We start from the raw sequence: 14,577 nt of genomic DNA on the forward strand, positions 1-14,577 counted from the left end.
CATGTTGCTTTAACTTTGACAAACGTCATACAAAAAGCACCGGTTATCGTTATAGTTACGGTCAAAATTAGGTAGTGCAACTCAGCCTTAGTCAATTCGAGATTTCGAGTCCCTCCCTTCTGAAGCGGTCGACATTTTCCAATTTCAATTCTTATACGATTGATAGATAAATCTATAACTGTAAGAAATGTAACTACAAAATTACGTACGACATTTTGGCAGTTCAAATGTCAAGTTAAAATATAGTTTTTAATTTGGCAGCCCAAAAGGTCGGTCCGATTTGCTCTGTTTTGGACAAAGAAAGGGTGAAGGTAACGTAGTTCAGTCACCTGCTCTCGTTTGTTTTTTTTCACCTTCAGATTTTTGTACACTCAATTCAAGTAAACAACCCACAACATAAAGTGGTACTAAAATTGTAATTAGTTCGTAAAAATTCAGATAGTATTTTTGATTGAATTTGTTTTTATTTTTATGCCATATAAATAAGGTATGATTATTAAATACGATAAAGATAATAGACAAAGTGTGGCTGCATATTCATAGTGTGTAATTATGTAGATGTACTAATAAGTGATTGACCTGTCATCTACAATCTAAAGGCATCACGCCAATTAGGCACCTAACAAAGCAGAGCTTATGGTATGTCTCCGACGATAAATGTAAACAACGACTAGTGAATTCAAACTCGTATGAACGTATTAATATCGATGATTTAACCATGGAATCTTATTACCATCAAATCCTACTAATATTATAAATGCGAAAGTTTGGATGTCTGGATGTTTGTTACTCTTTCACGCAAAAACTACTGATCGGATGTTGATGAAACTTTACAGTATTATTGTTTATAACCCAGAATAACAAATAGCCTGTAATTTATGACGATCTGTGACAAACAAAATTTCACGCGGGTGAAGCGGCGGGCAAAAGCTAGTAAATCATAAAATAACTAACATTTTAATATATTTGAAGAACTATTCATCGATTTCAATGTAATGTGTAACACTAGATTAAGATTATCATGTTACTAACACATATGGATGTAATGTCTGAAATAAACGTTTTATTATTATTATTAATGTAAGTCACACCAATACAATAATCCACTTGTCACACCAATACAATAATCCACTTGTCACACCAACTAGATATCTAACTGGGTTTAAACGTCAACATTAACATTTACCTTATCTGTAAGTACTAAGTGTCTATGACTCAGATTATACTCATACTCATCACACTAATTTGCCTATACCAAATTGAAACCCACTACGATACGGCATGGGGCCATTACCAAGGACAAACAGAAAACTCGATGTCAATGTCAGTCGGCCATGTTTGTTTCCAAGATTGTCATTTTTTTTCAGCGCGGAAAATAGGTACCTACTTAAAGAAAGTATCGCCCAAGTCGAAAACAATTATTTTACTTCAAAAAGCCTGCATTGAACGATTCACCCTGACCAATGACATTTTAACCCTTAGTATTGTGTCACACTAAAACATTATTTAAATTTGATTTCAAAAGAAAACGTATTGTCTTACAATTACCTAACTGGTAATGACAAATGTATTACAATGCTAACAATTAGTGGGTATAGTGAATGTTTACAATGTCACTAATTTGTTTTCCTAATTAAAATATCATTAGCGTTTGTCTGTTGTTTTTGAAATGTTTTAAGTAATATCGTGCGAAAATGTCTTCGTATTCTGAATTCAGAAGGAGAGGCCTTTTTTGGGAAGATTTGTCGTAATTTTCGTTTTATTTACTATATCCTATCTTTAGACTTAATCAGCAAAATGGTAAGTCCAAATGCAGATTAACGTCTTAAAAACTATATTATTTTCGCCAAGACACAAAAGAAATAAGGAATAAAAATAAAGAAATGAATGAATAAAATAAAAAAATTAAATAACGATGCTAGAGTAAAATTTTACCCTGTATTTTGAAACAACGATCTCGCTGTAAGAATTTGTATGTGATGCGCTTAATCTTCACTCAAGAAAAGGAAGTCTATATTGGCCAAAACATTCAAATTATACTTATTCAAGTATGAATTAAATTTCGAAGGTCGTTTTATAATACTTTTAATTTTTAGTAAATGTATACCAAAACTGGTTTGATCCAAACGTAAACAGACTATTTCCGCGAAAACAACGATATCCGTATGGCGGGTTCCGTTTCGAAGGGAAAGGACCTAGGATAATTGCAGACACAGTCATACTTACACATACCTACCTACTTTATATTGGTATCCTGAAACCTCATAGCACTCTCATACGGTCTCACTATAGTCACAGAATAAGTAATAGTACAGGTACAGAAGGATTACTCCGCAAGACGATTTAAATAAATGCGAGTCTTGCTACGACGCGATACAGTGGAATTCAGCTCGCACAGCACTACGTACCTACAATTTTATTCACCTACAAGTTTTGTCTCTTTCTATCGCGTGCCTCTGAACTCTTCTTACGCTGTTAGGGTTGCTGTCTAGTGAAAAAATAATTAATCTACTTATTTGTAATGAGGTACGTATGTACGTAAGTATGCATTCATTATGGAAAACCTTCATAGTAGGTTAGGTTCCTATACTATCCTAAGAATTATTGATTACCTACATGGTCAACAAACCTTTCAGCATCTTTGGGAAGCGAAAAAAAAAGATAAATCCGGTAGATTACTTTTCGAATTTAAACACCCGAACGCCGCACAATATTTCTTTCTCTTTATGTCCATTTTTAAATAATACTTCGATCATAGAATTATAATCATACTACAACGCACGCCAGCGTCATGACGAGCGCGCGCGTGACACTCGACTGATATAATACCCGCCGGCGGGGCGCTTCGCTGTAGGTAATTATCGGATGTACCGCGCGGAGTGAGCCAGGCCTGCTATAGTTTACACATAAGTGTGTTTACGTTTACGTTCAAAAATTTGAAAATTTCTTCTAAAAGACAACACACCTATAAATATTTATGCAACTGTATACAAAATGGTCTATCTCCAGACTTTAAAAAGTATCTAACTGTACCTAATTATAGTTATGTGTATTGTATGTTATAAATAACTACGAGTAGACTCTGTTTATGTCATTTTAAATTAAAAACATTAATCACGCTTGTTCCATATTAATACTACTAATATTTCATTTTATGACATTCATGTACTTAATATCTACTGAAGCAAAAAAATAAATGATGGACCTTATAAATTAAATAATGAAATATATCAAAATTTTATTGCTGCAATTAAAAGTTCAAATACGTAAATAAGAAGCTGAAAAAATAGTAGTTCTTCTACACTACACTATTAATAGAACCTCTATGTATTTTATGCCTACCAAACTTAAAAGTTAAAACAAACTAAAATACGTCATAATCCATATTCATATTAATTTTGTTATTAATATGCCACTAATAACTACATTGTGCTATTTATAGTTTGTTGTAAAACTATTTTAGTAACTACGACGTTGGACTAAGACAAAAAAAATCGTAATATTTTATTGACCGTATAATTTGACCGGTTCCACTGCTAGTACTAGAGCCCTTCGTTCATTCATTCTATTTTAATTAGGTGACGTTGACTGGACCTTTGAACTTGCGTGAAACCCTTTTTGAGACCTTCGATGACGAAATGAATTACATTTTAACCTTAAGGTAACCATATCTGAGAACATCTGTGATTTATCATATAATATGGTATTCATACAAAATTAAACCACGCTTCAAAGTTGAAAAGCGGTAGAAAATCTTCCTAAAAATTCAAGATTATTATCAAAGTTAAAGTAAAATAAATACCTATCTAATGCGACCTCATCCAATTTGTGATAAGCGATATAAAACTAAGTAAAAATTTATTTACCTAAATGGCTTTTTGCTTGCTGTGTTGATGTGCATCTAAGTTTGAAACAAATAAAAAAGCGCTAATAAACTAACAACTGTCAACCACAATACAGATTACAGACAGTTATTACAATAAAAATTTAGATAAAACCGTTGTACTCTCGTTTTCATGTTCGGGATAGAGATCTAAAAGTTCACTGTTCAAACCGCCACAACCCGTCCCTTTTGGGTGTAACATAAATAATCTAAACATAATTGGTGACATCTTATCACACAAATAGAATATTAATTAATATATTTGTAACGTCAGTAACGTCACACAAGTAATAATGCGTCATCATTCCAATCAAAATCGCAAACGAATCTTCTAAGGCAACGCACATACTCGTAAATTCAAGGCCTGCCCTAACCCTGACGATTGTCATTCAAGCCACACCTCTAAACAATCAAAAACTACGATAGAAAACAATAATGGTTGTTACTATGTTAATTCTGGATAAAGTTGAATTCAAATTATTGTAAATCAGGCAATGAAAAACCAATGTCTTTTCCGTTCTTTAGGATGGAACTATTTAACACATTATTGCGGACATTATTGGATTTCAAAAACGTTTTTTCATCCTATTTGTTAGGCAGGTAGAGTCAAACAAATAACAAATCAACTATCAAAAAACACATTTAATTACAACGCTGAAACAACAACTAAAGGTGAAAATTAATTTCAGCTTTTCAGAGGTTATTATTTTTCACAATGATGAAATTGTATAGATTTATCTGATTTGTTAACAATAATTAGGTCGATGTAACAATTAGTTAGCATTCCTGAATACGAGTACCTATCAATATCAATTTACCTAATTCCGTTTACTTTTACACATCTCATATGTTACGCATAATATGCTATCGATTGTTATTTTTATTTTCATTTTTATTTTCAGCAAATATTACACGTTTATACCTCTTTATTTGCCTTTTTGTAATAATGTAAATATTGCAAACTGTACTTCCTGTACTGAACCGCGGAATGCAACTTGACAAAAACTTGTGCAATTACAATCAAAGGTGAACGAACCTTTTAAATCAGAGCAACATATTTTTTTACTACTTAATTTAAAATATACAGGTACTTAAACTATGAGCCAACGGAATCAAGAGGAAAACTTTTCTCAATTTCGGAATTGTTTTCGTCAACATTTAAAATGAACGAGTAACGAACGATGTAATGTTTCCGTGATAGAAAAAACTAATTTTAAACTATTTTATCCAGATTTTGTAGAACTAAACAAAAACATCCATAAAATAGAAGCAAAAGATCGCGTAGCTCAAGCTTCATTATTATAACTTGCTGGATGCGCTAAAAATTGAATTTTCCAAAGTCGTTGTTTTACGCGATCGCTCGCAATCTGTCTGAAAGGTTCTTTAATAATTCATGTTCAAGATTTTTACTGGAATTTGTTTAAAACCGCGTCAACTAAATAATAAATCATACCACAGACGTGACAAAAATGTATGAACTTAATGCAATTTAAATAGCGAAGAAGCGTTGTAAAAGTGACGTATTGCAAAATAAAAATAAGTTAGGAATTCACAGAGATAACACATGACATCATACAATGGCTTAAGACAAATTTTGATAAATTTTGCATTCGAAAAATAATAAATAATTCATATGAATTATAAAAACTAGCTTCTCAACCAGTTTGCAACATTGCGATGGTTTTGCTAGGAATTTTGCAAATGGAGTTAGCCGGCAGGAGCCCCAGGTGTGTGGACTCGAGAAACAGGTCCGACCTCTTCTTTGCTATAAATATTACCTCGAAGCTCACCGAACAATTTTTCAAATTTCATTTTCTTTCTAGAATAATATTATGAAAATATTTTTGCTTTAAAATTTTAATACACCTAACTATTAATCAAATGCGGTCATTGACTGTTTACTACGTTGAATGTCTCTTTTAATTTTTAATATTGCTATTAATTTGTAAAAAAAAAATAAGCCTTTAAAGATATAATGCACATAAAGCCCCTTAATATCTTAATTAATGTGACAATAACAAACAAAGGGAAAGATAAAACCGGAAGGGCTGCCGGTACTACAAAGTAATTAAGTCATAAAATACCCAACAATACAATATCAAGTCATCTGGATCACACACACGCGTTCCCAAGGCCCGTAGTTAGTATGCCGAGTGGGGTACCGGCTCGTCTACTATGTCTTATTTGGTCTCTGAGCTGATTTTGAATCACAATTGTTGTTGCAACACAATGGCCCTTGACCAAGGCGGGCTGAAGACTCCGCCGTTCGCGAAAACACACAAAGAATTCTTTGCTACCAAAGCCCGCGATTCTTCAGGCAAACAATTGAATTCATAAACCAGATTTGACTTTGAATTCATTTGAACTTTACAATGGTAGGACGATGTTTTGTAAATATTCATTGCGTGTACGCTATTGTTTGTAAGCTTCCATAATATTGTTCTTTATATTTACATATCTACTGTTTTTATTTAGCGACATAATTCATACTTGCTTGCAAGTTTCTGCTTCCCCACATAAAAATATTGTCAATTTTCCTCATACTGGATTAATTGCCGCCAAATAACGTCCAGTAGCTTTTTGAAAGCTCAATGTCACGACGAAACACTACGTGCGTCTTGCACTCTATTCACACTCCATTTCACTCGCGGCGAAAGCAACAGCCGACCAAAATAGTAAATTATTACCTCCTATTCAAGACTTTTGGAACTGATGAACCGAAATGAACAACAACGATGTAATATTAATGATTTAAATAAACTTTAAACGGTCATGACTTACTTGCATCTTCGTCTCTCATTTACGACCACAATTCAATGCAGTGACTAAATCACATCACTACTACCAATGCTTGTAGTGGCAATAAGCATTGAAAGAGACCACAGAATTAATTTACCACTATCTGCAACATAGTGATAACATGGTGATGTATTTCTTTGTCACAGATGGGCCACCGCGTCCCAAGGTACTCCAGCCTTCTCTGGGGAGTGTGTATGCCCAGCTCTTGCAGCAGCTTTGACCTGGAGGAGGAACTGTCAGCTCGGCTCTCAGGGCTCGGCGTCTCCGTGAAGGTCCACCACACCATGTGCTCTGTCAAAAACTCCAAACGACCCTACTCTTTTGCCAAGGCTCTTTCCATGTAAGAAACAAAATCATTTTAGCTTTTTGTTTTTCTGTAGCTTGTACTCGTAGGTATGTATCACACTAATAACTGAAGAGGGAACAATGAAATTGTCATATTATTACTAAACATTACATCTCTCATCTTTATGAACTAAATGATTCTCAAGTGCAATAACCTTTCTTGATACTAACTTCTTTGTTCCAGAACTTTTTTCCTCGCACTACTTCTTCTGCTACTTCTGGGCACACTCCTCGATGATGGAAAAGACGGCGTGAAGAATTTCGAAAAACTACTCAATGCGTTTTCTCTAAAACGCAACTTGAAGAAGGTGTTTGATCTGTCAGACTCGCCGACCAGAGTGAAAGGCGTCGATGCATTCAGGGGCATCAATGCATTTGCTCTGATCATCGCCCACAAATCTATGGCGATGGCACACAGCCCTTACGTAAACAAGACCAGCTATTCAGCAGTACGTACCTATTTCCTCTCATTATTATTATGGTTATATCTAAGTAGATGTAACTTCACAGACAGTTACCTTCAAGAGACCTATTGAGATAATTTCAAGAGCTCCAATTAAGTTGATAACTTTAAGTTTACTACTTTCGCCCTTAATATTGTTTGTCTGTCAAACAGCCTAGAACTTTGTAATTCTAGTTATTTGTAAAGTCCGTGAAGCTTCTAAGGAGGTCTTTGTTGGTACATTAAGTCGCAACAAAACTTAGCGGAACTTCTGACAATTTTAATATCGTCCCAACGCAAAGAAATCTTATTTAGGTGCCAACTTTATATCAGATCTCTTTGATTCTAACGCTCCTGGCTTTTGATAAGTACTTTGAAGGATTATCTGTTCTCGATACCAAAGTTGACGCCTTGAAAAGAAAACCTTGAAAGTTTTGAAGATGAATGTAGGAAATTGAATCCTGTTGCTAGATTACAGTAGCTAAATTGGACTTTATAGGCGTCAAATCATTGTATTTTCACCATACCACTGTCACTAATTAGTTAATTGCTCATTGCAGGTTTTCGGCATGCCATGGGCAGTGGTAGGCCGGTCTGCTATCCTGTACACAGACAGTTTTCTGTACCTCAGCGGATTCTTAAACGCTCACAACCTTCTGCAGGACCTAGACAAGAAAGGGACCATTGACGTGAAGAGCAGACTCTTAGCTAGATGGTTCAGGTAAAAATACTACTGTCTAAAATGTGTCTAATTATGTACCAACATTTTTGTTGCACCTGGTACTTAACATCATAAGGACTTAAGATCAGAAGATGCCACAATTATTATGCCTAATTTGCCCTCTTTTGCACCTCCATTTTCATTACGGTCCGTATCTACTTAAGTTACTCACTTTCACGAATTTTAAATTATTGGAATAAATCTCGCAACACGCCACTAAGGCCAACAAGATAATGATTTAAAACTGAAAAAGGCATACTTTGCTCTCTAGCTAAAAGGTAATTTCAAAGCTTCCAGGAAAGGAAAACCTTTTATTTTACATTTCCTTCCACAGGGAAGTAAAGCGATGCTCTCGCAGATACGGAGAGGTAGTTGTGACTTTATAGTGCACTCGTAAACATTGAGGCATTTAGGGGTAGAAACGAAGCTATTTTTGTTCTATCATTTTTATAATAAATAAAGGTATTTTGTTATCACCATGTTACCCTTTATGGACGTTAATTAGCACATTACTTTTATTAGTAGGTAATAAATGCAAAGTCAATAACGGAACAGTCTAATCAATCTTAGATGTTGTGAGTAAAATAATTGTTTGTACTCTTAATAATGACAAGGTAGGTAACGAAAATGCAAACTGAATCTTTAAAGGCAAATTAAGTGGAAATGCCGTCAAAAACAAACTGACGTGGCGTTATCAAATCCGAATTATAAAGTTCGATCATTGATATTGTAATTAAATTGATCGATGTTAATTTTGTTATTTCAAAACAAACATTCTTGGTATTTGATATTCCAAAATCATTGCCTTAATTTTGAATTTTTCAATGTGAAATATTTTACATTGCTATTCATTTGAGTCCTCATAACAAACAAAAACCACAAATAACCTCAAAATTACATTAGAAGACACTACCAATCAATATGATATAGTCACACAAAACAGAGCAAACCCTTAAAATTTTATAGCAATTGGGACTTCACTTTTAAACTCCATTGATGGTTTCAGGCTCAAAAAAACGAGGTATCATTCAGATAAGTTTTGCCTTCGAATATTTTTTACTATCATCTACACATTGTTGCAGGTTGTTCCCCCTATTCCTAAGCCTAATGCTGTTCTGTACGTACATCCTGCCCGACGTGAACAGCGGGCCGCAGTGGAACCTGGTGGTGGAGGAACACAGCAGGGTCTGCCAGAAGACCATGTGGAGGAGCTTCCTCTTCATCCACAACTACTTCGGCTTTGAGGAGATGGTACGTCTGTTCTTGTAACTTTAAAATTAGTCCGTGAAACTTATGACAGTCTAACCCTTTGTAATTGTGCCATTTCCATCATGTAACCTTTGGATGGAGCAGATGCTATAATTTGTGCAATACAGGACGATTTGAATCCTCCACGTTCTCCAATAAGAGGTTCAAATACTTATTCCGTAGTCTCGGTTGAATGGAACAGATGAGCCATTTGTCTGATCCCAAAACATTAACTAACTCGATTATGGTTAAAATTTTAGTTGCGTTCTCTTTTATTCATAATACCTATTTACTACTACTTTACATAATCACAATTGATTTGAAATATCAAGGTAACGGACTTGAAAATATTCAAGTCCATTATCTAATCCGTCATCTGCTATTACTATACTATACTATACCTATTTAGTCATAGCTCAATACCGAACATTGAAAGAAAACGTATTTTCATTGATATCTAATGTCTAATCAACCGACCTGATCCAGTTCAGTTAAAGACAATAGTTATTGCACATGTTTTCTCACGGCCTTACGTATCATAGTCTACATTCAAGATGTCACGATTACCTAGTGTTCAATTCTTCACAACACCTTTCTGTTTCAATCCAATAAAGCAAGTCTTGTCCCACCGCTGCAACTCCTGTGTAACCAGGATATACCTACAGCTTGACCGCCAATAAAAACCCAACCAGTGAAGGTCACGTTTGTCTATATTTGCCAATACCTTAAAATACGAACTTTTGGCGAATGTTTTGTTCAGAACTAGTGTGAATTTCCAAAGCAATTATTCATACCGCAAGCTCCCTAAAATATCTTGCTACTATTTTGATAACAAAGTTGCCTCAAGAGCAATAAATTCTTAATCAGGTTGATCTAAAACGGTATTAAAGCAAAATCCTTCGTAGAGGTTCTACAAGAATACTAAACAGTCCTTGAAACTGCTTAATCAGTGTTATTTAGTTTATTTTACACATTTAAAGCTAGGATTTTGTGTGGAGTGTCTGAAATAATGTCTCCTTAGGTATTTGAACCGGAGGAAATAGATTCGGTTCCAAGTTGAGTCACACAAACAAAATTTTTGATTGATGTCTGCTTGGCTAGAGCTGCCTTGACTTTAAACAAACCTAACTGAAATAAAAATTCTGAATCCAATTAAATAAGAGGCAGACAAAGGTGACTGAAGCCCATTTTCACTATCAATCCCTATTTTTAAGTGACCCCCTATGGTAACACATAAGAGGAGGCTCGTTTGCCTCCTGTTACACAAAAAAAAATAGGTTTCAAAGGGGTCACTTAAAAATTAGGGATTGATGGTGAAAACGGGCATTAGTTTCTTCCGCAGACTATAAGCGCCTAGAAAAGCCTACTTACTAATTCATTTTAACTTTGTCCCGCTTAATACTCTCACCTCTCGTTTCCACCGTAACTACGGATCAGGCTTATGATGCAGTCAGAGACCAGAGTTTTAACCTTAACTGTTACACAATTTCTGGAACGCTCTGGCTTACTCTTTTCCTTCCCCTGCAGTGCCTGACCCACACGCACCAGATCGGCATGGACATGCAGCTTTATATCGCGACTCTACCGCTGATGCTGGTACTCTCTCGCTCCAAGAGGCTGGGGTTGGCGCTGATAGTCTTCGCAGCAGTCGCCTCCACTATCCTCAGATACCTGGCCATCCACTGGTACGAGATCAGCATGTTCGTCTACTACGGGATCTCGTGAGTGTTCAATTTGTTTATTATTTAGTTTACACATTAATATAAGATGTCCGTTTAAGTATCGATCAAACAAAAAGGATTGATTCTACTGCTCAAATGCTACAACTTTCCTATAGGAACAATATGTAAATTGTCATGAAATAAAATTTGCGTCCCCATACTAATAAACTGATTAATGATGATTAAGTATTTGTATGGAAATGTTTTTTCTTTATGATTTGAACTTCCTTCTCTTGGAGAAAATTGTTGAATATTTTGAGCAGTAGAATCAACACCCTGTATGTTTACTACAATTTGTATACCACTGTAAAACGAAATTTTATTATCCTCGAATCCACTTTTTTTGCCAGGGAACAAAGTCTAAAGAAATTGAGAGAGATTTTAGTTTACCGGTCGCTGCGTGGGCCGCTAATTTGATACCATTAAAATTTATAAGGTCAAAGTTTCAGAAAGGCTTCATGAAAAATAATCTACGTCGTACCGCAGGACAATATTTATAGAACATTAGATCTGCAAATACTGCTTGTTTGTTTATTACAGTATCAATAATTGTAGGTGTTTGATTTAGTCATTGCTGGGTCGGGGTTCATGTGTGCCTAGACATGCTCACTTTGGGCTGAAATTGCGTGGACAAGCGTAAACACCATTAGTCCGATAGTGACGTGACAAACGGCGCTAACTAAACCGAACGCCTACAATAGAGCGTTGTATTTGCTTGTTCATTGATACATCTGTAATTATAAGGTTCTAGAATTCCCAAAATTCTTGCGGTGAACATATTCTATGCGAATTTGTAGGAAAACCCCTGTCATTTTTGTCACCAGATTTCCTCCTCCTAACAAAATATACTCAACATCAAATAAACCGCACCTTCCGCGACGCGAACTTTAACGATTTTCTTCTGACACAATCATGGTGCCCCAACAATATTGGTGTTATTTGAAAGCCCAATAAATATCCTTAAAGAAAAACACATTTAATTTCTTAATAAATGATTAACATATACCATAAATGTGACTTGAAAAAATACCTCACTTTGGGCCCACCTATGGGATCAATGAGACCAATTTTTATGGTTGTAAAACCAAATAATGATCTCACGTGTCCTCTTTAACAGATGGATAGAGATTAATCCCAACTTAACAGTTTTATAGCCATAAAAGTTGGCTCTAGCGTAACTACCTATTTTTTGAAGAAGTGACTCTGGATCCTTCTAAAGACCCCTTTTTTGGGTAAAAACCTTGCCTTTAATGAAATGAAGGTTAGAACTAGGCTTTTAAATGGTGCCAATATTGGTGGGAAGTGGGGAAGAATACGTTTGAAAATGCTTGTCGCGGGAGGTGCGATTTATTTGATGTCGAGTGTATAAAGTATTTACAAACGTAGTAATATCAATACCTATCTAAAAGGTACTAGGTACCTACTTAAACATCATAATCTTAATTTTGAATGTTTAAAAATATTACCTACTTTGTTATCATGTAGTAATAGTCTGAAATTAAACCAACACACATAAATTCACAACGCGATTTGTTCCCGAAAAAAACGGTCCTAAGCTTTACCAAAAGTCGTTTTGCGTTTAATCTAAGCATACTTGATTTTCGTCCCCTAACTTTCCTGTGAATATAAATTATAAATGGTATAAACCCCGACTCCCATTTCCAGAGTGCAGAAATTATTGGACGCGGCCAAATACTCGTACATTCTGCCGACTCACCGCGCGACCATTTACTTGATCGGCGTGCTGATGGCGTACTTCATGAGGACCAAGAAACTCAACTTCACTCTATCCAACGTGAGTTTATTGGGATATAATTAAGGGAGGGGACATTTTGTGACTGGATGCACGGAACTCTTAAGGAAAACGCTTTAGAACGAAGGTATTCAAGCGGTGAGCTAAGCAAAGTTAGTTTGTCTTGCCGTAACGTACCTACTTCATGCTTTGCATTCAAATACTATAAGTAAATACTCACATGTATCTGTGGTTTTCGCAGTGTTTCACACAAAATTCTTTGTAGACTACTAACAAATAATTTTCATCGGAACTCATGTTATCTTAAATTACCTACATATTTTCAAAAGTTCAGCACATACATTCGCAGTAATAATTTTTGGTATAGATTTTGTTTTCTACGACAGCATACAACACGGTCTAAAACCCTCTTCTCTGTCCTTTGCGCTAGCCACCTAAAACCGAAAACATAGTAAGTTGTCATCGACCAAAAAGTTTGAGGTCTAGTTTAGAGGTCCAGTAAGTTTAGGGTCTAATCTAGATGGTCAGGACATCAAGCACTCAGACATTCCTAGATTTTACAGCACATTTTCTCATCCACAGACCCAAGTAAGACTGCTCTGGACGACCTGCATCGCACTAGCTGCGTTCACGATCGCGAGTCCGTACAAGATGGGACTGGAAGGATACAAGTACAGTCCTGGACCTGCAGCTGTCTTCGCTGCCTTCTCGCCTATACTGTGGGGAATTTTTATGTGCCTGGCTCATTGGGCCATCAGCAATGACTACGCTGGTAAGGAGATGCCTAATTAGTAGTAATTAATACTCAAAGTTAGCTGATATGACTATGAATGAACTTACTATCATAACAACAAGTACAGTCCTGGACCTGCAGCTGTGTTCGCGGCCTTCTCGCCTACACTGTGGGGAGTCTTCATATGCCTGGCCCATTGGGCCATCAGCAATGACTACGCTGGTAAGGAATTGTCTCGGGAATAGGCAGGTACGGTACGGACATACTCTCAAAACAACAAGTACTGTGGTAGTCTTCGCAGCTTTCTTGCCTCTACAGTGGGGCGACTTCATGTGCCTGGCTTACTGGGCCATACGCTGGTTAGATGCTCTTATGTTTTTTCAGTAATTGTGAATTCAGTATTTTTTTATTTCGCCCATCGTCTTCATTATCATCAGGTCATATAGTGTCCTCTCTGATCACCTGTGAACCAATGAAGACTTACACTCTCCACACAGTCCAGACGATACGCCAATTTAAAGAATTTGTGCAGTACAAGTTACTAATATCCTTTCTAAAAATTTGCACTAGATTACGCTCCGAGGATAACGCAAATGCCATATTAAGCCCGAGTGTAACAAAATAAAAACAGTGTTAACTCCCCAACGTCGAGGTTTGCTTGAGATTTAAATAGAATACAAAGCTAGGGATCTAAGGCGTATAATCCTAAGCTTCACGACGGATTTTAGCGCTGCTGTTAAATACTTTTCGCTTACTTTACTTAGCTCCTAGGCCGCGTACCGAAAAACGCAGTGTTGTACCACCCACAAGATGGACCGAAGACATCATAAAGGTAGCAGGAAGGCGCTGGACGCAGGCCGCTACCAAACGGGCGATGTGGAAAACATTAGGAGGACGTTCAGCAGTGGACGTCCTATGGCTGAAATGATGAT

General features: G+C 36.0%; 1 protein-coding gene across 1 annotated transcript in view; it reads left to right on the forward strand.

Annotated features, from left to right (window-relative positions):
- LOC135073379 (nose resistant to fluoxetine protein 6-like) overlaps positions 1-14,577 on the forward strand; it is a 34,294-nt gene that overhangs the window by 16,968 nt on the left and 2,749 nt on the right. The window contains exons 3-9 of the mRNA XM_063967533.1: positions 6,829-7,022; positions 7,212-7,476; positions 8,030-8,190; positions 9,273-9,441; positions 10,966-11,159; positions 12,825-12,954; positions 13,495-13,684. Of these exons, the coding sequence (XP_063823603.1) occupies positions 6,829-7,022; positions 7,212-7,476; positions 8,030-8,190; positions 9,273-9,441; positions 10,966-11,159; positions 12,825-12,954; positions 13,495-13,684 (1,303 nt within the window). The remainder of the gene's footprint in view (positions 1-6,828; positions 7,023-7,211; positions 7,477-8,029; positions 8,191-9,272; positions 9,442-10,965; positions 11,160-12,824; positions 12,955-13,494; positions 13,685-14,577) is intronic.

The sequence above is a fragment of the Ostrinia nubilalis genome, chromosome 7 (genome assembly GCF_963855985.1).
Source record: "Ostrinia nubilalis chromosome 7, ilOstNubi1.1, whole genome shotgun sequence".
Taxonomy (NCBI): Eukaryota; Metazoa; Arthropoda; class Insecta; order Lepidoptera; family Crambidae; genus Ostrinia; species Ostrinia nubilalis.